Source organism: Oryctolagus cuniculus, chromosome 1 (assembly GCF_051225735.1).
Source record: "Oryctolagus cuniculus isolate XC-2025 breed Fujian yellow rabbit chromosome 1, ASM5122573v1, whole genome shotgun sequence".
NCBI lineage: Eukaryota > Metazoa > Chordata > Mammalia > Lagomorpha > Leporidae > Oryctolagus > Oryctolagus cuniculus.
In genome coordinates, this window is record NC_142867.1 from 199,212,235 (window position 1) to 199,234,479 (window position 22,245).

The 22,245-nt window shown below is 57.4% G+C and overlaps 1 protein-coding gene across 1 annotated transcript; it reads left to right on the forward strand.

The window, feature by feature from the left end:
• The first annotated feature begins 462 nt into the window (after nt 1-462).
• GLIPR2 (GLI pathogenesis related 2) lies at nt 463-20,870 on the forward strand. The gene is made up of 5 exons (XM_008266850.5): nt 463-521; nt 11,558-11,666; nt 12,012-12,115; nt 13,584-13,661; nt 20,330-20,870. The coding sequence occupies exons 1-5, from the start codon at nt 509-511 to the stop codon at nt 20,488-20,490; spliced, it is 465 nt and encodes a 154-aa protein (XP_008265072.1). The 5' UTR covers nt 463-508; the 3' UTR covers nt 20,491-20,870.
• Nucleotides 20,871-22,245: the final 1,375 nt, after the last annotated feature.

A 22,245-nucleotide genomic window follows, 5' to 3' on the forward strand; every position in this document is an offset into this window, starting at 1 on the left:
TGTGGTGGAGGTTTAGGGAGCGTCCGATTCCAAGCCGCTGTCGCTCGCCTCCTCAGCCCCGACGGCCTTCGAGCCCGGGGTCACTGCCGGCGTTGGGGGTGAGGGGTGGCCAGGGACACCTCGGGGCTGAGGCGCTTGTCGAGGGCAGGCGGAGGCAGAGGGAACGTGGACGTTGCGGTCCTCGAGGCTGGCAGGACTCTCCGCCACGTGGGGAGTGGGGGCCGCTCGGCGCTGACCCTCTCTGGGGGCCCCCGGCTCCAGGTCCACACCTGGAGGGCTCCCGGAAAGCGGCGGAACTCCCCGCACCGAGCGAGCGCTCACGACCCGCAGGGCAGCCCCGGACGCCTCCGCCCGCCCGCAGCTGTCGTTGCCTTCCTTAAAAGGCGGGGGCCGGGCGGCGCCGGGGGAGGGGCTGCGGCCGCCCGGCCCCCTCCGGGCTCCGGAGCAGCGCCGGCCGGCCCCGAGTGCAGCGCAGCCGCCGCGGAGCGAGGAGTGCGGGGAGCCGGCCATGGGCAAGTCAGGTGAGTCCAGGAGGGGCCGGCGGCTCCGGGGTGGGGTGGCTCCGCGGCCCTGGGTCGGCCATCCCGCCTGGCCGTGCCCCGCCGCAGGCCGGGTCCCCGGGAGCTAGGCAGCCCCTGGGCGCGCCGGACGCGGCTCCGGCTGCTATGCGGCACCCGGGACGCGGGACGGAGGCGCGCGCTGGTGGAGGCGCCCGGAGGCGCCGCGCGGGCAGATTCCGGGGGCAGCCGGGAAAGTGGGTGCGGTCAGGCCACTGGGAGAGAGGGAGCGAAGGCAGCCCCAGGGAGGGTCCCTTGGCCGCCGGCCAGAGATGGCGTCAGGGAGGGCTTCCAGGCGCGGACGCGGCGAGCGCTGTGCGGCCGGCAGGCGGGGCTTCTTGCTTTGTTTCGGGAGGAGAACCGAGTTAAGAGTTGGGAAAAGTCACCCAACTGTGACAGCATCTCTCGCCGCAAAGCCGCCTGCCCCGCCCAGCCTCCCCAGGGCTGCTCTGCGCATCCTTCCCCTGCTGGCGTCGCTCCTTCCTTCCCGAGCGCCTCCGCCGTGCCAGGCCATGTGCCAGGCCCTGCTTTGTCTCTGGTCTGTGCGGACCCCCTCCTGTTGTCGCAGAGAGAAAGGCCACAGCCCTCAGTCTCCCTGCTGGCCCTCCAGGAGTTGGGCCCCGCCCCTTCCCTGCACCCTACACTCCTGCTGTCCTGTCCGAGGCTGGCACCAGGGCCCCCGGGGTGCCCCCCAGCCCCGCCCCGCCCCGGGGTCCCTTGACCAGCCCTCACCACTGCCCCCACCCTGCCCAAGAATCGTCCCCATGTTCCTAAGCTGACGCTCGCAGAGGAGCGGCCCTGCCTTCCATGGGTTTAGGAAAGTGCTCCACGGTGGCCCTGGGTCTGCAGACGCCACACTGCTGGCGGTCTGCGCCGTGGTTAGCCCCCATAGTTCCTGCCTGGCAAGTGGCTCTTCATGAGCAGCTGTTGAAGGAGCTCCCAAGTCCGATTCCTGGGGATTGTCAGCCTCCGCTGGGCCGCGCTCAGGCCCTTCTTGGAACCGTCCTCCAACATCCAGGCTGGTGAGACGCCAGCAGCAGGAGTCGCTGGCTTTCCCTGGCGGCGGTCCTAACCCGCCTTCCTTGGGCTCTGTGGCAGGGCTGGCTTTCAGCCCTGGCCCTTGCTACTCACTTGCCGTGTGATGCTGAAAACCAGGCATTGTCCTTCTCTGTGCCTATTTTCCCATCTGTACAAGGAGGGTGGCCCCCGTGAAGCCCAGGGTCCTACACAGCATGAGGAGGTGACATAAGGGATTGTCATACACAGGACTCTTATGTGGACAGCGGCTTTCTGTACACATGCACCTGTGATGAACTTCATAGAGACAGCAACTGAACAATATGGTAGAACAGCTATACTGAAACAAAAATTATGGGAATGTGGTCTCTCAAATGACCTCATTGCACCCTGCCCCCCTTCTTGTGATGCGTGAGACCACACTAAAAAGATGCACTTCGGGTCTCACCCGCGCCTCTGAATCCTCAGCTTCCTTGCTTTTGCACACGGGGCCGCCGTTGAGCAAAATGAGGGTTATCTGAACGCAAGCAATGTGACACTGCAAGTAGATCCGATAACCAAGTTGGCCCTGCAGTGACCAATGGGCAGGTAGCGCATACAGTGTGGATACGCTGGACAAGGGGATGACTCGCCCTGGGTGGGTCAGAGCAAGTCATTGAAAGTTATGAGCTATTTATTCCTGGAACTTTCCATTTAATATTTTCAGGCCACAGATGGCCATGAAACCACAGAAGGTGACACTGTAGATATGAGGGAACAGCTATAGTTAACAGAGTAGGTGGTGATGGGGCAAATATGACAGGTGTGAGAGCATTTGGGGAATCTTCTTGGGGAGTCTCTTCTAGGGGAATCAATTCCTTTCACTGTAGATTTATAAAATATTCCAAATTCTGTAAAGCTGCATTAAAAAAAAAAAGATGTATTTACTTATTTGAAAGAGTGAGAGAGACAGATTAATTGATCTTGCATCCACTGGTTCACTCCCCAGACGGCCTCAACAGCCAGGGCAGGGCCAGACCAAGCCAGGCGCTTCCATGAGGGTAGCAGGGGCCCAGACACTTGAGCCATCCTCTGCTGCTTTTCCGAGGCCATTAGCAGGGAGCTGGAAAGGAAGTGGAGCAGCTGGGACACAAACCAGCGCCCATATGGGATGCCGGCGTCACAGGCGGCAGCTTCACTCACTACTCCACAATGCCAGCTCCCCGCCTGCCTCCCCCGCCGGCGTCTTCCCTAAGACTCAGTACTGAGAACTGCTCATATTCAGCCGTGTGCCTATTCTCCTATCCCTCCCTCCCTCCTTCCCTCTATCTTTCGGTCCTGTAGCAGCTGGGAACCCAGGCCCTGTCCTCAGGGGTCTTCATGTAGATGGCAAAATGAATGAATAAGCTGATTAGGGGGGTAATGGCACGACGTGCCTGCAGAAAGAGGTGGGAAGTGATCTAAGCTGCAAGACTGTTGCAGGTGAAAGCAGTGGTGGGGGGGGCTCTATTTCCTGCGCCCTGGGTGCCGTCGTCGTGCAAGGCACTGGTCTGAAAGCAGCAGGACCAGAGCTGTGCCTGGCTGGAGGGTGGGTCAGATGGGTGACAAGCGGTGGGGGTGGGGAAGACTGCTGCAGCTACGCAGACTAAAGGTGGCAGAGGCGGGGGCTGGAGGGGGAAGGGGAAGATTCACCAGACAGTGGCCTGAAGCAGACTTGGTGACAACTTAAAGTGAACAAGAGGGGGGTCAGAGGTGCGAGCTTGTGTGCAGGGCGGCAGTGATGTCGGTCTGGAGACGCAGGGGCAGGCCAGTGTCAGAGGAGGACGACTCTTCACTCAGAAGCTGGCAGGAGGCAGGTGATAGCAGGTTGAGCCAGGTGCCGCCACGCCACCCCACCCCCAGGACACACCCAAAGGCCTTCCAGAACCACAGCCCAGGCCTAGCTCCCTTAGAGCCACAGACGTTCTACCTGTCTGTCCCCATAGGCTGTCCTAAGGGTCTTTAGAGAAAGCGAGTGACCTGGGCCCAAGAGCCCTTCATCAGAAGCCCAACCTTGAAGTTCCAGACCACTGGCCTGGGGCTGCTGTCTGCACCCATGCGCCAGGTGGCATTCACAGGTGTGCTTCCTCACAGGGGCTCCGTGTGTTCCCTAAAGACCACTGTAAGGGGAGGGGTGCTGTGGGCAGCGGAGTAAGCCACTGGGGATGCCCACATCTCATCACAGAGTGCCTGATTCGAATCCCAGCTACTCTGTGCTTCCGGTTCAGCTTCCTGCTAATGTCCAGGAGGCATACATACTTGGCTCCCTGCCACCCATGTGGGAGACCACATGGGGTTTCTGGCGCCTGGCTTCAGCCTGGCCTACTCCTAGCTGTTGCAGGCATTTGGGGAGTGAACGAGGGGGTGGAAGATCTCTCCCCCTCTCTCTGTCATCCAGTCTTTAAAATAAATAAATATTTTTTTGGTAAAGGAATCAGTCCCTGCCTCTCCTGGGCCTCACTTTCCTCGCCACTGCGTAGGAGCCAGTCTGTTTGCACCTTCAGCCTCAGATACACCCAGAACTGCTCGGGGTGATGGGCCTTCCTTTAAAATCAACACACCACTGACTCAGCATCAGTTCTGGAAGATGTTTGGCCCAGTGTTCAGTCTCCCAGCCCTGGTCTCTCTTGTGAGCCTGGATATGCAACAGTTGTGCCGGGGCAGAGAGGGGCCATGGCCTTGAGCTTAGAGGAAGCCTCTTGCCCTAATAACAGGAATCACCCATCATTTCGCTCCTCCTGCACACCAGGCACGGAGGCGGGTCTTTAAATGTCACCAACCTCTGTAACTGCATTGCAAGGCTGTTACATTCAGCCCACACTTCCCAGTACCTTGCCCGAGCTCACATCTTCACCAGTAAGTGAATGAGCCCGGATTGGAACCCAGCTCCCTGCCCTCCCAGCTGTGTGCTTTCCTGTCTGCCCCACTGACCACTGGCCTGGCCTTGTCGCTCTTTCCCGGCCTGCACTTGGGCAAATGGGGCCCTGCACACACTCAGTAAACACCCCAAAGAACACAGTGTGCCTCTGCCCGTATCTCCTGACGCCAGGAGACAGCGGAGCAGAGAAGCCTCCAGAGACCAAGCAGCCTTGGCCTTTCCTGCTGGTGGGGCCCTGGGCCTCTGCAGGGAGAGGCCACAGTTCCATTTTTCTCCCTGCTTTGAAGACATTTTGAAACCTGCAGCTGTCCTCGCTTTGCACACAGCCCACAGCCAGGGAGCGCGGGGCCAGAGGCTGGCCCGGGGGCTGCCTCTGCGGGCCCAGCCGCTGCTCTCCCTGCCCTGGCGCCTTCCCGTCTTGCACATCTGTTGTCTGAGTGTCTGTTGGTCAGAGCGGGGGCAGCCTGCAGGAGAGGCTTGTGCTCCGGGAAGTGGATTCCTTGTTCCTGTGTGCAATTGAGCAACTCTGGTTGACAGCCATTCTCGGCAGCAGGGAAAGAGGAAGCTGTGTGGATCCAGGGCCTGGCTGCAATGGGGCCTGCTTGGGTGACCTTGGGCGAGTCACACACCCCTCCCCCACCAAAACCCATCTATGATAAGGAGAATCCGGTCCCAGCCGCGTGTCTTCCCTGTGCTCCTGTGAGACCCTCCTTCCCTTGTTCACTCACTCGCTCGCTCACAAACGTCCCAGCTCCCAGGTACCGGCAGAGACCATGGAAGATGGAGTTAAATGCCAGCAGCCCTGCTCCCGTGAAAGGCCAGGAGGGGGGCGATGGGGGCAGGTGCTAAAGGGGTTCTGTCGGAGCGCCCCTGCTGGCGATGGCTGGTGTTTAATAGCTCTGGTGTTACAGAGCAGTGCTAAAGCATGTGTATGCATTAATCCATTCACTGCTTGCAACATCCCTACGAGCTAGGTCCTGGCGTCCCCATGTTTCATGAATGGGGAATGAGGCACAGTGGGATTGAGCCATCCGTACCAGGTCACACAGCTCAGGATCGGCTGGGATTTCCAGGAATCCCGGCTTCAAGAGGAGGAGTTACCCATCTGGAATTCATTTTCTTTCTTTCTTTCTTTTTTTTTTTCCCCAGTGATCCACTCTTTACACTTTCTTCACACTAAACAGGCACAACCAGCTTTGGCCCAAAGGCTGGACCGGGCAGCCTCTCGCCAAGGGGCCAGGGGGGCCTGTTCTAGGTTCCTGCCCCGGCCCCTGATGGTCATGGGCCTCTCTTGTGGGGAATCTGGAAAGGGCAGAGGAATGAGTCAGGCTGGGATCAGAAAGGCCTGAAAAGAGGTCAAGGCTGCAGGAGGAGCCTGGCCGGCTGAAGCCAGGAGGCGGGGGAAGGCACAGGGCTCCTCACAGCCCTCATGCAGCCCCCATGGGAAATGCCTGCAAGAGCCAGGGGCAACCCTTGCACCCTGCACCCTGGCAGAGAGCCCACCCCTGCCTCCTCCCGCAGCCCCAGGGAGCCGTGCCCAGCTCCGCTCCGCATCTCTGGCCTTTATCTTGAGCCCCAGACTTGTCCCTTGTGACTCCTGCTCCACAGTCCCGACCTGCCTCCAGGGCCCCCGGCGGCTCTGCCCCTGCAGGGCTTGGCCCCGGAGGAGGTGCTTGAGAAATCCGCTTCCTTTCTGCTCTTCCTCTTCTGTCTTCTAGAGACCTGAAGGCAGTGCCAGCGGGGTCTCCTAGGTGCCCTCTGTCACTTCCTCTGTCTCCTGTCCCCTGGGCTGGTGGCTTAGGCTGACAGCTTTGTACCACATCCAGTTTGCCCTGCATGTGATGGGTCCACTCCTGGACTGGTTGTGGGAATCTGGGCAAGTTCCCTTCTCATGCCTCAGTTTCCTAATCAGAAAAATGGGTGAGGTCAAGGAAACCCCCCAGCAAAGGTTGTGGCAGTTCCTCAGGTCCCACCTAGGCCCAGTGCCCACGCAGGGCTGGCCTTGAGCACCAGAAAGCACAGGACCACCGGGCCCGCCTCGCCCTCCTCCGCAGTCTCTCTCTGAGGCTGGGTGACCTTTCTGGGTCTCAGTTTACCCTCCTACAAGGAAACAAGGATGTAATCCCTGCCCTGCCCCCATAGTGGGTGGCTACGAGGGGTTGTGTGGTTTTTCTTTTTTCATTTTGTTTATCTGTGTCCTTGGGTTTGTCTACAGAGGTGGGGTGTGCCTCTTGCTGGGTGCGGTCACCCTGATAACTTGCCTGATGTCTTGCTCAGTGGAGCCACCTGGGCTGGGACTGCCTGCTGTGGTGGGAGGGGACTCTGGGGACTGCCCAGGATGTGACTGCTGGGCGGGGGTGGGGGTGGGGGTGGGTGGGTGGCCATGCCTTCCAGCGAAGGGTGAGGAGGGAGGGCTTCCCTCCTGATGACCAGGACGACCTGCTGACTGCTTCCAGAAACTCTGGCCCAGGAAACCTGACTCTGCTGGGGACAGGCCTGGCTTGGCCCCTGGGCCCTGGGCGCTGGCTGGGCCCAGGAGCTTTCACTTTTGTTTCTTTTCACTTCCTACTTTCTGGGAATGCAGTGACCTAGTTTTTAGCAGCCTTTTATGTCCCTGCCTGGCAAGGAGTGTGCAGGGCCCGCAGCACCGTGGGGTCCACTGCAAACTGACCCATGCGCAGGCTGCCTTGAAACTGGCTCCCCCAGGCTAGGCATGTGGTGCAGCGGTGAAGGGGCCGCTCGGGTCGCCCACATCCCATGTCGAGTGCCTGGGTTTGAGTCCCAGTTCCACTTCCAATTCTAACTTCCTGCTAATGCACACCCTGGGAGGCAGCGGGTGATGTCCCAAGAATTTAGGTCCCTGCCACCTATGTGGAAGACGCAGACTGAGCTCTGGGCTCCTGGCCCCAGCCAAAGTTCTTCCATTTGAGGGAGTAAACCAGCAGATGGGAGACTTTTCTCTTATGTTTATGTCTCTGTGCCTTTTAAGTAAACAAACAAACAAACAAAAAAACTGGCCTTGGGGCTGGTGTTGTGGCACAGCGGGTAAAGCTGCTGCCTGTGACGCTGGCATCCCATATTGGTGCCGCTTCATGTCCCAGCTGCTCCACTTCTGATCCAATTCCTCTTTTTTTTTTTTTTTTTTTTTTTGACAGGCAGAGTGGACAGTGAGAGAGAGACAGAGAGAAAGGTCTTCCTTTGCCATTGGTTCACCCTCCAATGGCCGCCGTGGCCGGCACGCTGCGGCCGGCGCACTGCGCTGATCCGCTGATCCGAAGCCAGGAGCCAGGTACTTATCCTGGTCTCCCATGGGGTGCAGGGCCCAAGCACTTGGGCCATCCTCCACTGCACTCCCGGGCCACAGCAGAGAGCTGGCCTGGAAGAGGGGCAACCGGGACAGAATCCGGCGCCCCGACCAGGACTAGAACCTGGTGTGCCAGCACCGCAAGGCGGAGGATTAGCCTAGTGAGCTGCGGTGCCAGCCCCAATCCCTCTTAATGGCCTGGGACAAGCAGCAGAAGCAGGCCCAAGTGCTTGGGCCCCTGCATCCACGTGGGAGACCTAATGAAGCTCCTGGCTTCAGCCTGGCCCAGCCCTGCCACATGGGGAGTGAACCAGTGGATGCAAGACCTCTCTCTCTCTCCCTCTCTCTGCCTGTCCCTCTCTCTCTGTAACTCTGACGTTCAAATAAAGAAATAAAAACAAAAGCTGGCCTCGCCCTAGCATCCACCTGCTCCCTTAACTCCCCCCTTCCTGGGTGCTCTCAGATATGCCTGGGTCCCTTCTACCTTGGCCCTTCCTGGGCCCTTGCCGCCTTGCCTCATGTCTCCTGATCTAGAACACCTCCTCCAGGGAGCCCTCCCTAGTACACCCATGTTCACTCTTGCACATGCCAGTCTCTTATTTATTTATTTTATTTATCTGAGAGGCAGAGGCAGAATTAGAGGGAAAGAGAGAGAAAGGGGTCTTCCATCTGCTAGTTCATTCCCCAGATGGAAACAGCGGCCAGAGCTGGGCCACTCTGAAACCAGGAGCCAGGGGCTTCTTTTGGGTCTCCCACGTGAGTGCAAGGGACCAAGCACTTGCGCCATCCTCCACTGCTTTCTCAGGTGTATCACCAGGGAGCCGGGTCGAAAGCAGAGCATCCAGGATTTGAACCGGCTCCCACATGGGATGAAGGCAGGGGCTTAGCCTACTACGCCCCAGCACCGGCCCCACCACACAGTCTTGTGTATCCTTTGGTGCCCCCTCTGGTCCCACCATGGCCTGCCTGGGACATGGGAACTGGAAAGAACCTTAGGATGGGCCTGGCCAAGCCTGTCAGTCGGATGGGGACCTTCTGTCAGTCATACAGACCACTGCCCAGACAGGTGCGTGTGTTTCAATTACTGTGTCTCCTTAGAGAAGCCCAGAAAGCCCTGGGAGCTTTGGGCCGGGTGTTCATTTTGTCTCCTCTCACTGCCCACTCAGACGGGACCTTATGGGATCTTAGAAGTGGAAGGAACTGGTCATCTGGGTCTCTACCCAGGGCTGAACCCTCTGAGAGGGGCTCGGTGCTTGCATTCTCCCCGTGGCCAACAGTTCACTACGTTGGGAACTAGCCCCTTTACCCTTCAGATAGGTGCTTCTTGGGCTGCGTTGAGATCTGTCATCCACAGCCCCCCGCTTGGCTCCAGGGACCTCCCCCGTGTCTTCCAAGGTGCCATCTTGTCCAGGATGAATGGCCCCATGCTTGCTACCGCTCCTCCTAAGACTCCTTCCTCTCTCATATCTGAACACACTTCATATGGGCACCACCTCACGCACAAGGCTGTGGGCACAGGAGCCCTGCCGCCCTGCCACCCCCCTGAGCCTACTGTCTGGGGGACCCCAACCCGTTCCCATCCACCACTTCTCCATGAACTGTTGTGTAGTCTCCGTGACTCTGTAACCCGCTGAGCCTGAAGCTCTTTTCTAGACTGTGGTTAACAGACACATGACGGAAAACGTGCTGTCTTAGCCATTTGAAAAGCACAGTCAGCCGGGCTAAGCGTGTTCATACTGCTCTGAAACAGAGGGCGGGAGCTGCCCCTCCTCACAGAACGGAAACTCTATGCTCATCCACCACCACCTTCCTTTTCCCCTCTCCCCACTAGATCTGAGATCTTTGGCTTTCCGATGAACGCGGGATTGCCCCAGCTCTTGACCACAAACACCTGAAGGCCTCAGAGTGTCACTCTGCCCTCCGCCAAGTCGCCACCTCCAGCCCTTTGCTCTCATCCCTCCCATCTCTGCCTCTCCACCAAAACCTCAGGAATCTTGGGGCTCAGAGCCCCCCATCCCAAGCCCACCCCACCCCACAGTACTGAGAGCCCAGTGACGAGCCCCGCTGAGCCCCAGCTACTCCCTCCTTACTTTATCAAAACCCCCTTGGACACTGCAGCCCCCATAGCCTGGCCTGAGGGCTTTCCTCTCCTGGTCTCTGCTAGCCCCGGGTGCCCTGAGACCTCGGACAGCCCTTCCTGTCCTCTTGGAGCCTCCATGGGATTTGACCTGAAGGCCCGCAGACTCAGAGGATCTGACCTGGCTGTGAGAGGGGGGTAGAGGACTGCTGTTGGGTCAGGTCCTCAGCCTTGGGAACACAGAGGAGGAGAAAGGAGCTGGTGATGTGACCTCGGGCAGGGGACCCAGTGTGACCCTTCCTCCCTGCTCAGGTTTGCACCCTTCCTGTCACCACCCACAGCCAGCCCTCAGGGCACGGGCTCCAGCCAGGCCAGATGGGACCGGGTTGGTGGAGGGGCCTTCTGTAGCCCTCACTTAGGAACCACCCAACTCACCCCCACCCCCATGGAGGGGAGCCCCTGGACTCCTAAGGCCAGTGCTTGGTGCCTCGTGATCTTAGCCTGGCCAGCTCATGTCCACAGAGGACAGGGGGCACCTCCTTCCTGACCCCCAGAGTGCTGGGTTGCTCTTCTCCAAGTGCCTCTGACACGTGTGCTCCCCTGCATCGTGGCTGTTGTCACAGTGCCAGTGTCTGTCTGCAAGGCTATCTCCCCCTTGTGTGCGTGGGCTCTTTGAGGGCAGGACATGCCTGGTTTGTCTCTGGACCTCTAGGATTCAGCTGTGGGACCTGGCACAGGGGAGGTGTTCAAAGACAAGATGAACAGATGGGTACACTGGGATTGGGTAGATGATAGATGGAAGGGTGGTGAATGGTGATGCTGGCCACAAGATGGATCAGTGAGTGGATGAGTGTTAGATGAAGAGTGGAGGTATGGCTGGACAGTACTGGGTGATGGATAGATGGGTGTTACATGGATAGAGAGCGGATGATGAAGGAGGGATGACACTTGCTGAAGGATGGGTGGGTGGGTGATTTGGAATGGGTGTTGGATGGATAGGAGAGGTTGAATGGATGGGGTTCCATTTCAGATCCAGGTTGGCGTGGCTTCTTTCCACTGACCTTGGCTGCCCTTGTCTTCCCCCAGTTATTCTCTGTAATCTTAGCCCCCCTTGACCTTGCCTTTTCTGAGGTCAGGACCTGGATGGGCAAAGCCTCCACCTCTTACCCACTGCAGCCCTAAACCAAGCTGATCCCCCCCTTTTTTTCTACATTGTTCCCTAATTCTGCCTCCTCAGCACTGCCCTTCCCTCGGCCTCTTTCCCTTAACTTGGTTTTGCCAGGCCAGGGTGAGCACCCCTCCCCCCAGCACTGATCCCCCGGCCAGGCCTTCCCAGGCCCCCTCACTCACCGTGGGGCTGGTCTGAGATACCCAGGCTCCTCCTGCCCACAGTTTCCTTCTGAGGTCCTGTGGCTGCCCATCCATCCCGGCCACCCCGCACTCAGCAGTCTGCAGGGTCTCGCAGCTCCCAGTCCTTCCCGTTGCCTCGGATAAAGACCCAAACCCCTACTGTGGCCCAAGAGGGCTCACAGCATCACGGAGCTCCCTGTGCAGAGACGGTGCAGAAGTGGTGTCAGGGATGGAAGCAGGATGAGCAGGGCGCGGAGAGTGGCCCCCTGGCTGGGGTGCGGGGCGCCATTGACCTTGGAGGGCTGGGAGGGGTCTTTTCTCTGTACTGAGCACTCTCCGTCCTGCCGTCGTTCCAGCTTCGAAACAGTTTAATGAGGAGGTGCTGAAGGCTCACAATGAGTACCGGCAGCAGCACGGCGTGCCCCCGCTGAAACTCTGCAAGAAGCTCAACCGCGAGGCTCAGCAGTGAGTCCCCCCAGCCTGCCGGGCCACCCGCGCCCTTTGCCGCCCTGCTGCTGCGGTCCCCGAGGGGCCACGGGCGGTTGGTGGGGGAATATGGGTTCTGGCACGGGCCACAGCCAGGCTTGAATCACCGCTCTGCCACGTAACCCGGGTAGGCTCCTTTGAGCCTCCGTTCGTGCCTCTGTAAAAGGGGACCCCATGGAGGCTCAGAGCCCATGCAGATGATGCCCCTCTGCTTCCTCTGAGAGCCCGGGCAGGGCAGGAAGCTCAGCCACTCACGCGTGGGGACCCTCCTGTGGGGATGGCCTGGCTGGGCCCTCTCTGAGGAAGCCCCACGGACTCCGGCAGGTACTCCGAGGCCCTGGCCAGCACGCGAATCCTCAAGCACAGCCCAGAATCCAGTCGTGGCCAATGTGGGGAGAACCTCGCCTGGGCGTCCTACGATCAGACAGGTGAGTTGCAGCATCAACCCCTCGGACCCCTCCCAGCCCCTCCGTGGGAAGGGGAAGGAGACCCTGAGTTCTCGGAATCTGCCGCAAGCTGGCTTCAGCTCCCCAGGCAGTCTCCACTGGTGGCTCGGGACCAGCCCACGCTGGGTGCAGGGACACCGATGAGTCAGACTGACCGCTGGTTTTGGGAAGAGCTCCTGGCTGGGGGGGCAGGCAGGGAGCAAAGTCCCAGCCTGATTCTGCTGCCCCAGAGCCTGCTCGCTCCTTTCCTCACGATTTCCTGATTTAATTTTTTAACAGTGCTGGTGATCAGCAATAGAGCTGTTTTCATTTTGGAACACAAATCATGGTAAAGGCGGTTCCCGCGGGGGCAGGTCCACGTCTGGAAGGCTCCACCACGCTGGCCAGGCATTCCTGAGTTTCCTGGCTCCACAGCCCTGAAGCGGCTTTTTAGGAAAAATATCAGAGCACACTGCCTTGCTCTCTGAAGCTTGCTGCAAACCCCAGAGGGAGACTGAATGACTCACTCCCTCCTCTGGGCCTCACATTCCTGGGAGTACCCAGGAATAGCCCCTGAGACCTCTTGGTTTTCCCCAGCACAGCTGGAGCCGGATTCCTGCACAGCTGGCCCTGGGGCCCCCTCCCAGAGACATGTGTGCCTGCTCCTGAGAAAGGCGACCCCCAAGCCTCCTCCCTGGCAGGGCGTGTGCTGGAGCTCCCGGGAGCCTAGGAGAGAAGGGGTGGGGGCTAGAGAAAGCCTCAAGTGTGCAGCCCCGGATGCGGGTCCCATCCTGGCCCATGCGGCTCCCTTGGCATGGAGAGTGAGTCCCTGCCCTCTGCAGAGAGACGGGTGGATCTCCAAGGCCAGGGCTCTCCGCGCTGCACGCTCGAATCTTTGGCTGAGCTTTTGAAAAATGCGGCCGCCTGCAGCTCTTTTCCAGACGAATTCCAGAAGGTCTGAGCAAGGACGCAGGCAGGCATCAATTTTCCTAAATGCTCTGCAAGGAGGCCGAGGCGTGGCCCCAGGCCTTCCCCCGTCCTGCTGAGCTCAGAATGTGTTTTCCCAAGGTCCTCCGGCCACTCCTGCACAGTGGCACGGAAGCGCCTCTCACTTGCGGCGCCAGCGGGGGTTCATGGAGGGGCCTCTTGGCCTTCCAGCCTGGTTGCCTTTCCTCCCCAGGAGCCAGCCGCGGGAGGAGATGAGGCCAGAGTTCCGGGTTAGGAGCCCCCAGGAGCACGCTACAGACGTGGGGCAGGCCTGCATGGCGAGTTCGCGGCCCCGCGGGCACCCAGGCCAGGGCTCGTCCCTGTCTTCAGCCCGCACGTCCGAGCCAGCACCTGGGGAGTCTCGCTGCTTGGTGCCCGGTCAGATCCCAGGTTGCGGCAGGCTTGGTTGAGGGCTTCGTGGGAGAAGATGGCGGCGGGGAGAGGGTTTGGGTGCCGAGTCCTGAACGGTGTCTTCTCCGTGCAGGGAAGGAGGTGGCCGACAGGTGGTACAGCGAGATCAAGAACTACAACTTCCAGCAGCCGGGCTTCACCTCAGGGACAGGTGGGTGGCAGGCTCCTGGGCAGCCCTGGGTTGCCTCTTCCGGTTTCCTGTTTGCCCTCGCCCTGAGGCCTGGCTGCACGCAGCCCTGCATGAGAGCGGGAGAGCAGCCAGGCTGCGGGTTCCCGCCCCAGCCCGGAGCAGTGCTGCCGGCTCCCAGACCCCGTTCCCCATCTACCTCCCCAGCATCCTGCCTCCACTCTCGCCCCTCTCGCCAGAACATTTCTAAAACTCTCCCTGCCCGCAGTGCTCCCCTGCCTGAACTGTTGCGGCTTCCAGCGCACGGGGCAGGGGTCAAGCTGCGGTCCTGGCCTCCTCCTCCGCCTCCTTCCACGCCCCCACCTCCCTCCATGCCCCCACCTCCCTCCAGTCTCCCATGCCACGCCTCTGGCTTCCCTGGCTGTTCCTTTCACCTTCTGTTAGTCCGTGGGTCAAGCGTGCTTAGAATGCACAGTCTGCAGTTTGGTGTGTGAACATGGGTCAGTTCCGGTCCTTCCCTGTGACAGGGGAGAGGGACAAGGGGTGATCTCTAAGGGACATTATGAGCCTGGAGAGGGGGAATCCACCTTTCTCCTGCCACCACCACCCCTACTTCTCATATGGAGAGCGTCGACATTTAGCTTATGAAAGCCCCAGGCAGCCACTTTGTGCTCTGAGGTTCCTCTTCCTCCAATGCTGGTTTCATGAGGTTCCTTGGCTTTCCTTAGAACCCTCACAGACTCCAGAAGGGGGCACCAGAGAAACTGAGAAGGGATTCCCGGCCCACCCCCTCCCTCCCCCACCCCACCTCGCCCAGGGGTAGAGCCATTTGCGGTCTCACCCTCCGGCGCGGGTTTCTTCAGAAGCAGGAAGCGAGAGCTTTGAGAGCCAGTCACCATTTCCTGCTGCTCCTCCTTGGGGCAGAGGCTCTTGCCCCCTGGGTGGGTGGGACTCGGCAGAGGTGGAGGCTGAGCCATTTGCCCAGCTCTTCCCCTCTCAGGCCCCATGCCCCCAGCCGGACTCCAGGCCCTGTAGCAGGAGGGCGAGCAGGCGGGCAGGGAGCAGGGACGGCCTCCACCCACCAGGGATTAAGAATGTGGCGGCAGAGCCCTGACTTCTCTGACCAACGTGCAGGAAGCCTTGTGTGTCATAGCTTCTGGAGCTGTTCTTCCCCGAGCCAGATGCTGAGTCCAGGCAGCCTGTGAGCACTGTTCCTGCTGTCACACGGCCTCGTAGCACCGATGGAAGACAGGGCTTTATTCTACCCATTTTGCTGGAGAGGACGCTGAGGTCCACAGAGGGAAAGAGGCTTTTCTCAAGCCTGTAGTTCCCAGTCTGAAGCAGTTTCCAGGGCTCTGCTCCAAGGTGGCTTCTCGCAGGGGGTGGGGGAGGGGTCAGAGCAAGTGATCACACTGATGGCATGTGCCACTCATCACCCTCGCCTCTCCCACCCCTAACACGGAAAACTCTGGGGCTGCTGTGTGTCCCAGGTGCCGCTGGGCCATGCCTGGAGCCAGACAGAGGCCGGTGCTCAGGCAAGAGTGGGGCCTTGGTTAGTGTCATAACTGGGGTATGGGAGACCCTGGCCGGCCCTCAGGCCCATCATGCCTCAGCCTCTCCCACAGCCTGCTGCACGGTTGCTCAGGGATCTGACTGTGGTGAAGGCGGAAGAGCCGCTAAAAACCCTGTGGTCCGTGCCCATCCCGGCCCCAGGCCGCTGTCTTTTCTATATAGAACTTGAATGGTGAACGAAGAGACAGACAGAGATCTCCCATTCACCAGTCTGTTCCCTGAGTGCCTGCAACCGCTGGCACTGTGTCAGGCAAAGCCAGAGACACAGAAATCAGTTGGACTCTCCCATGTACGTGGCAGGCGCCTAAGTACTTGAGCCATCTCCCGCTGCTTCCCAGGGTGCACATGGACAGAAAGCTGGGATAGGCAGCGGAGCCGGGGCTTGAACCCAGGCACCATATGGGATGCAGGTGTCTCAACGGCTGCACCACAGGCCCTAAGAAACGGTTTCTCATACTTTGCTGTATTCTGCTTAAATGAGTACATTTGTTTCCTTATTCTCAATGAGTAATACTTTTACATGAGCAGAAGGTTGAAGCTATATAAGGTGAAAAGTTTTAATTCAAGCTCTGACCCCTGGCACTCTTCCTTTTTTTTTTTTTTTTTTTTAAATTTGTTTAAAAGAGCAACACAGAGAGAGGGAAGGAAGGAGGGATATCTTCTAGTCACAGGTTCACTCCCCAAATGCCCACAACAGCTATGGCTGGGCCAAGCCAACGCCAGGAGTCAAAATCTCCATCCGGGTCTCCCAGGTGGGTGACAGGGACCCAAGTACTTGGCCCGTCCTCTGCTGAATTCCAGGGCACTTTAGCAGGAAGCTGGATTGAAAGTTTGTGTTCTGGCTGTTCTACTTCCCATTGAGCTCCCTGCTAATGCACCTGGGAAAGCAGCAGATGACCCAAGTGCTTGGGCTTCTGCTACCCACGTGGGAGACCTGGAAGAAGCTCCTGGCTCCTGGCATTGGTTTGGCCCAGCACTGGTCATTGCGGCCATCTGGGGAGTGAACCAGCAGATGGAAGATCTCTGTCTCTGTCTCTCCTCTCTCTGTAACTTTGACTTTCAAATAAATAAATAAATCTTTAAAAAAAAAAAGCAAAAGAAAAAGAGTCATTGTTACTAGATTAGATTTAGAAGCCACTGTGTATCTGATGGTTGCTAAGGAAGTCATGTCCTTTAATTAATCTCTAAATGCGCATAACTTAATTACCTCTGTGCAGCCTAGAGGAGAAACTGCTTAGCCTCCTCTGCTTGGAGAAGCCGCCAGGGCGTTCCTGCCGTCGTGGGAGGTGCTCTTCTTCTGGCCAGCCAACAGATCCGCTGCCTCTCTCTGGGAGACAGGGAAAGGCCGGGTCCATGGCCACAGCCTGTGGTCTCTGGGGAGAAATGGCTTGGTGAGAAAGTCCCCCACAGAGACCTCTGGCAGGGCTGCTGGGAGTCAGGAGGACAGGGACCAGGGTGAGTGGTCGACGAGTGCTTCCCCTTTGTGCTGAGCAGAAAAGCAGAGTGTGCGGGGAGAGGTGTGGCCCATCAAAGGCTAAGTGGAAAAGGAGTGTGTCTGAGGCTGATTTTCTTCTCATCTTTGCTTCAGTCATGTAGGCATCGGCGCTTCCAGTGGATAATCCTCATGAAGAACTTAGCATTCTTAAGTCTTTTGTGGATGTAGACAAAGAAAGAAATTATATCGAAATTTTAAAAAGTACAAAAACAGGGAGCCGGCACCGTGGCGCACTAGGTTAATCCTCTGCCTGCGGTGCTGGCATCCCATATGGGCGCCGGGTTCTAGTCCCAGTTGCTCCTCTTCCAGTCCAGCTCTCTGCTGTGGCCCAGGAGTGCAGTGGAGGATGGCCCAGGTGCTTGGGCCCTGCACCCGCATGGGAGACCAGGAGAAGCACCTGGCTCCTGGCTTTGGGTTGGCTTAGCTCTGGCCATTGCGGCCATTTAGGGAGTGAACCAATGGAAGGAAGACCTTTCTGTCTGTCTCTCTCTCTCACTGTCTGTAACTCTATCTGTCAAATAAATAAATAAATAAATCTTAAAAAAAAAAAAGTACAAAAACAGAATTCAGCGATCAAGGGGAAGAAACAGAAGTTAGTCAGTGAACATTTTTTTCAGTCTTTACCATGTTCAAGACACAGTGGGAGATGACAATCTGGTCTCTTCCCTGAAAGGCTAGATGAATGTGGATCTCTCTCTCTCTCTCTCTCTCTCTTTTAAAGTTTGTAATAAAGCACAAATCACACAGAAGTTACCATTTTGATCCAGTTTAAGTAATTCACTGGTATTAAGTACATGATAGGGTTGATTGTGGCAGCCATCCCCACCACCCACCCCCAGATGGAAACTCTGTACCCATTACCAGCAGCTGCCCAAGCCTGCCTCCTCCCAGCCACGGCTCCTGGTAACCCCTACTCCACTTTCAGTCTTCAGGGATTTGACTATTCCATGTACCTCACATAAAGAAAATCAGATAATATGTGTTGTATCTGTCATATAATATGTTGCTTCACATAGCATAATGTTTCCAAGGTTCACCCATATCATACCATGTATCAGAATTCCTTCTGAAAGCTGTGTAATAGTCCATTTTGTTGATCCATTCCTTTGCTGATAGGCATCTGACTGTGTGACTTTGGGCCAATTGCTTAACCTCTCTGCTGTGCACATAGGTGTATAAATACCCAACTCTCTACTTGCAGTACTCTGGGTGTATACACACAAGTAGAATTGCTGACGCCCATGCAATCCTGTGTTTAATTTTTGAGGAATGGCTATACTGTCTTCCATCACAGCTACACCATTTTTTTCATTCCCATCAACAACACCCAAGAGTTCCAGTTTCTTCCACATCCTCTCCAACATGGGATTTTTAAAACATTATTACTGGATTTTTTTTTTGTCCTATGTTGTGAGTGGTTGTGTTCTTTCTTAACTACCCATGCCTGTCGCTTTACTCCTGCCTCCCACCCTCAGTCTCTTCCTTCTTCATCAGATATTCATTGAGCTTCTGCAGGATGCCACACCCAGTGCTGCACACGGGGCATAAAACCCACGTGGTGCCTGACCTCACATCTTGCCCACTCGCCACCCACATACTTGGTGGGAAACAGCATCGCGTTAGTGAGTGAGTGCTCTGCTTGCCCTGGGAGCTGATATCCCCCGATCTCTGTGAATGCTGAACAGGAAAGACAGGAGGGAGGAACCCCCCCACACACACACACACACACTCCCAAAAGATGAGAAGAACTTGTGCTTGTTGAGCGAAGGCTATGTCATGGCATCCGCTGTTTGACCCGAGGTGGCGGGAGAGTTGGAAGCTAAGCTATGTTAGAGAAGGGCAGACAGCTTGGAACTGGGAGCCAGGCACGAAGCAGCTTCAGCAAAGCCGCCCAGGTGTCTGGAGGACAGAGCAGTAGCTTGCAAAGGAACTGAGCTGCTCGCCTCAAAGCAGAGGGACCTGTCCCATCCGTCCACAAAAGTTTATTCCACACTGTTCATGTCCAGGCTAGACCAAGTTGCTGGGCCTACCTTGATGGAGGAAACAAACCTGGGCTCTGCCTGTGTGGGGCTCAAAGCCTGGTGAGAGAGCCAAGAAATAACCAAGTAGTCAGGCAGACTTAGCACTGCCGATGGTAAGCACTCGGCACTGGTGTTTGGCCTTGCAGTTCAGATGCTAGCGAAGGTGCCTGTGTCCCACATCCGAGGATCAGGTTCCACCTCTTGATTCCAGCTTTCCGCCAGTGCAGATCCTGGGAGGCAGTGGTGACGGCTCAGGTAATTGGGTTCCTGCCACCCACATAGGAGACCTGGATTGAGATCCTGGCTCCTGGCCTCAGCCTGACCCAGTGCAAGCCAACATGGGCCTTTGGGAAATGAACCAATGGCTGGGAACTCTCTCTAATTGTCTCTCTCCCTCTCAAGTCAATAAATAATAAATTTTGAAAAAGGATACCTTGGGATGGTGGCATTCAGTTCATTAAAAGGTGGTTGCAAAAGGCTTCCTTGAACAGATGGCATTTAGGCTGACACTGGGGTAGGAGGCTGCTGGCCATCAGAAGATCGTTTCACTCCATGGCTATTGTATGCCAGACCGCTGGGAAGTAACCTGATGTGTTCAAGGAATGGACAGGAGGCTACTGGGCCAAAGCATTCACTTCTATTCTAGGGACAGCTGGACATGAGCAAAGGATTTTTAAGCAGGGAGATAAGCAGATGTGATTTATGCCCCCAAATGCTCACTCTGGCTACGTATGTGGAGGGGGAGTTGGAAGGGACCAATGTGGAAGCCAAGAACCAAGCAGGTGGCCCCTGTGATGGTCCAAATGCAAGGCTGGTTGTGGGAGTAGCTGGACTTGAGTTGGATCTTAGAGTTGGAGTCTTCAGGATGGACTGGCAGGCTGTGGTGAGGGAAGTGAGGAATGCAGACCCACCCCCAGGGGTGTGCACTGGGGTACTGTTGACGGAAGCAGGAGGGCTGGGACAGGCATCCATCCTGGGGACCGAGGGCGAGGGTGGGGTTGATAGGTTGAATTGGATACGGCTGAGTCATCCGAGTGGAAAGTTGCACTAGGGAAGCAAATCTGGAAGCCAGGGAAAGACGAAACTGTCTAAAGAGAGGAGAGAGAGAGAGAGAGGAGAACACAGGACTCAGCCCTGGGAAACACAGGCCCTGTAACATTTACAAGTGGGGTGGAAGAGCAGGAGGGGAGGCGACGGTGGGACAGGAGGAACGCCAAGAACCTGCGATGTCCGCAGAGTGCTGTCAAAAGCAGGGGGAGGGGCAGCCAGCTGTAACAAGTGTTCCCAAGAAGTCAAGTGAGACAACGGTGACCGCTGGGGGGCAGCACCGAGATCCCTGGGGACCCCACAGAGAGCAGGCCTGGGCACACCTGCTAGGTACAGTAACACCCTAGCTGTTGGGGGCACCGGGCTTTGTCGTGACCTCAGGGAAGGTGAGTGGGGCAGTGTGGCTGACAGAAGAGACCCGACGCTTTGGAAATCGGGCTGCCTCCTTGCCCTGGTTGGGGTCTGTGGGGTCAAGAAGGTGTGAGGGCTCAGGCCTCGCTTGCAAGTTTTCTCTCAAGCCTCAGCTGTCTCCCTTCCCACCCCCTGTCCCCCTGTAGGACACTTCACCGCCATGGTATGGAAGAATACGAAGAAGATGGGTGTGGGGAAGGCGTCAGCGAGTGACGGCTCCTCCTTCGTGGTGGCCAGATACTTCCCAGCTGGGAATGTCGTCAACCAGGGCTTCTTCGAGGAAAACGTCCTGCCTCCAAAGAAATAACAGGTGCAGCGTGACCAGAAGGTGTGAGACCTGAGCCTGTGGATATGAAGTGCCTCCAACGCCAAAACCCCAGCTGTGTGTCCGTCCCTGTGTGTGCGGTGCGTGTGCGCATCTCTCGTACACACACCCGGAGACACAGTTCTGCACCAGCTCATTCTTCCTCCAGGAATAAGCAGAGGAAGCCTTTGCCCTGGTGGTGGTGAGCTAGACCACAATTTTTTGGATTTGGGGTGGGAGGGGGAAGTCAATTTGTAAACATGTTTTGGTTATCTTGTAAGCAAGCTTCTTTTGTATCTTTCTTCTAATACCCATCCTTGGACTTTTTTGTATTCCAACGATTTGTGATGCCAAGAAGAGAAGTTCACATCTCGTGCCCTCCATGTGTTGCTCTCTACTTTGGGGAGATATTTAAGACTACCCAGCTAGCCTTCCCCTCACAGGACCCAAAACGCAGCTGTGAAGGCCCCACTGTAAAGCAGCTTCCATTGAACCTGGGCCGGCCAGGGGCTGCGTCTCACTGAAGGGTTGAGATTTCTCAGCTGTGAGCCATGATGTCATCCTGCGTGTCTCTGGGGATTCTCTTGTGCCTGCCAAGGACAAAGCGGAGAGAAACGCTTTGCTTCCTTGCCTCTTTCTACCTCCAAATAGCATAGCACCCTAGCCACGACCACCTCTTGCCCTCCTCTCGTCTTTCTTCTTAAACTCTTGGGGCTCTTCAGAGCTCACTGTGCTAGCCCACCATTCCGGGAGGGCCAGGCCTGGCGCTCCCCCTTCTGCCCGGCTAGGTGACCCAGGACAGCCCCTCACGCTGCCTGGGCTCTTGGCCAAGTGGCCTTGGATGGATGAAGTCACTGAATGTGGGGGTGCTGGTGAGCTCACTCGGGGCCCCTGGAGGAAGCCCTCCAGCCTTCCCACGCAGGGCGGGGACCTGGCCTGTTCCTGGCAGCTGTGGCTGCAGCTGTGCTGCCCCTCCCTCCCTCATGGAATGTGTGACAGGTCCAAGTGTTCCAGGGCCATGTCTTGGGCAGGGGGCTTAGAGACGCTAATTGGGTTCTGGGTTTTGCCTCAAACTAGACGGGTGCCTTTGAATAGCAGTCTCACAAGGCCCGGATGTGAGGGACCAACCCAGGCACCAAGTCCAGTGTCCCCGAAATCAAGGCATCTCCCATCTGTCAGGACGGGGGAGGCAGAGGGGAGTGAGGGGGTTGAGGCTTCAAGACAGGAGTCTGGGCGGGCCAGACCCCGACGCAGCCTGCGACAGTTCAGTGCTGCACTGCCAACAGTATCATGCCACGCCTCTCAGCCCATCAGGGGTGTGGACTAATAAGAAAATAAAGCCTTGTGTGTAACGTCTTCCTCCATGTGATTCCTGCCCCACTGCGGTCTGTGGCTGAGACAGTCTGTGGGCTGAATTCCTGTCTTGAGTAACTCAAGCCAACCCTCCCCTTTTTGAAGATGGTGCTGCTTAAAAGGCCAGTTGGGGGTGTACCTGTGGCATAGTGGTAAAGCCGCCACCTGCAGTGCTGGCATCCCATATGGGCACCAGTTCGAGTCCCAGCTGCTCCTCTTCTGATCCAGTTCCCTGCTATGGCCTGGGAAAGCAGTATAAGATGGCCAAAGTACTTGGGCCCCTGCACCCACGTGGGAGATCTGGAAGAAGCTCCTGGCTCCTGGCTTTGGCCTGACCTAGCCCTGGCTGTTGTGGCCATTTGGGGATTGAACCAGCAGATGGAAGCTCGCTCTCTCTCTCTCTCT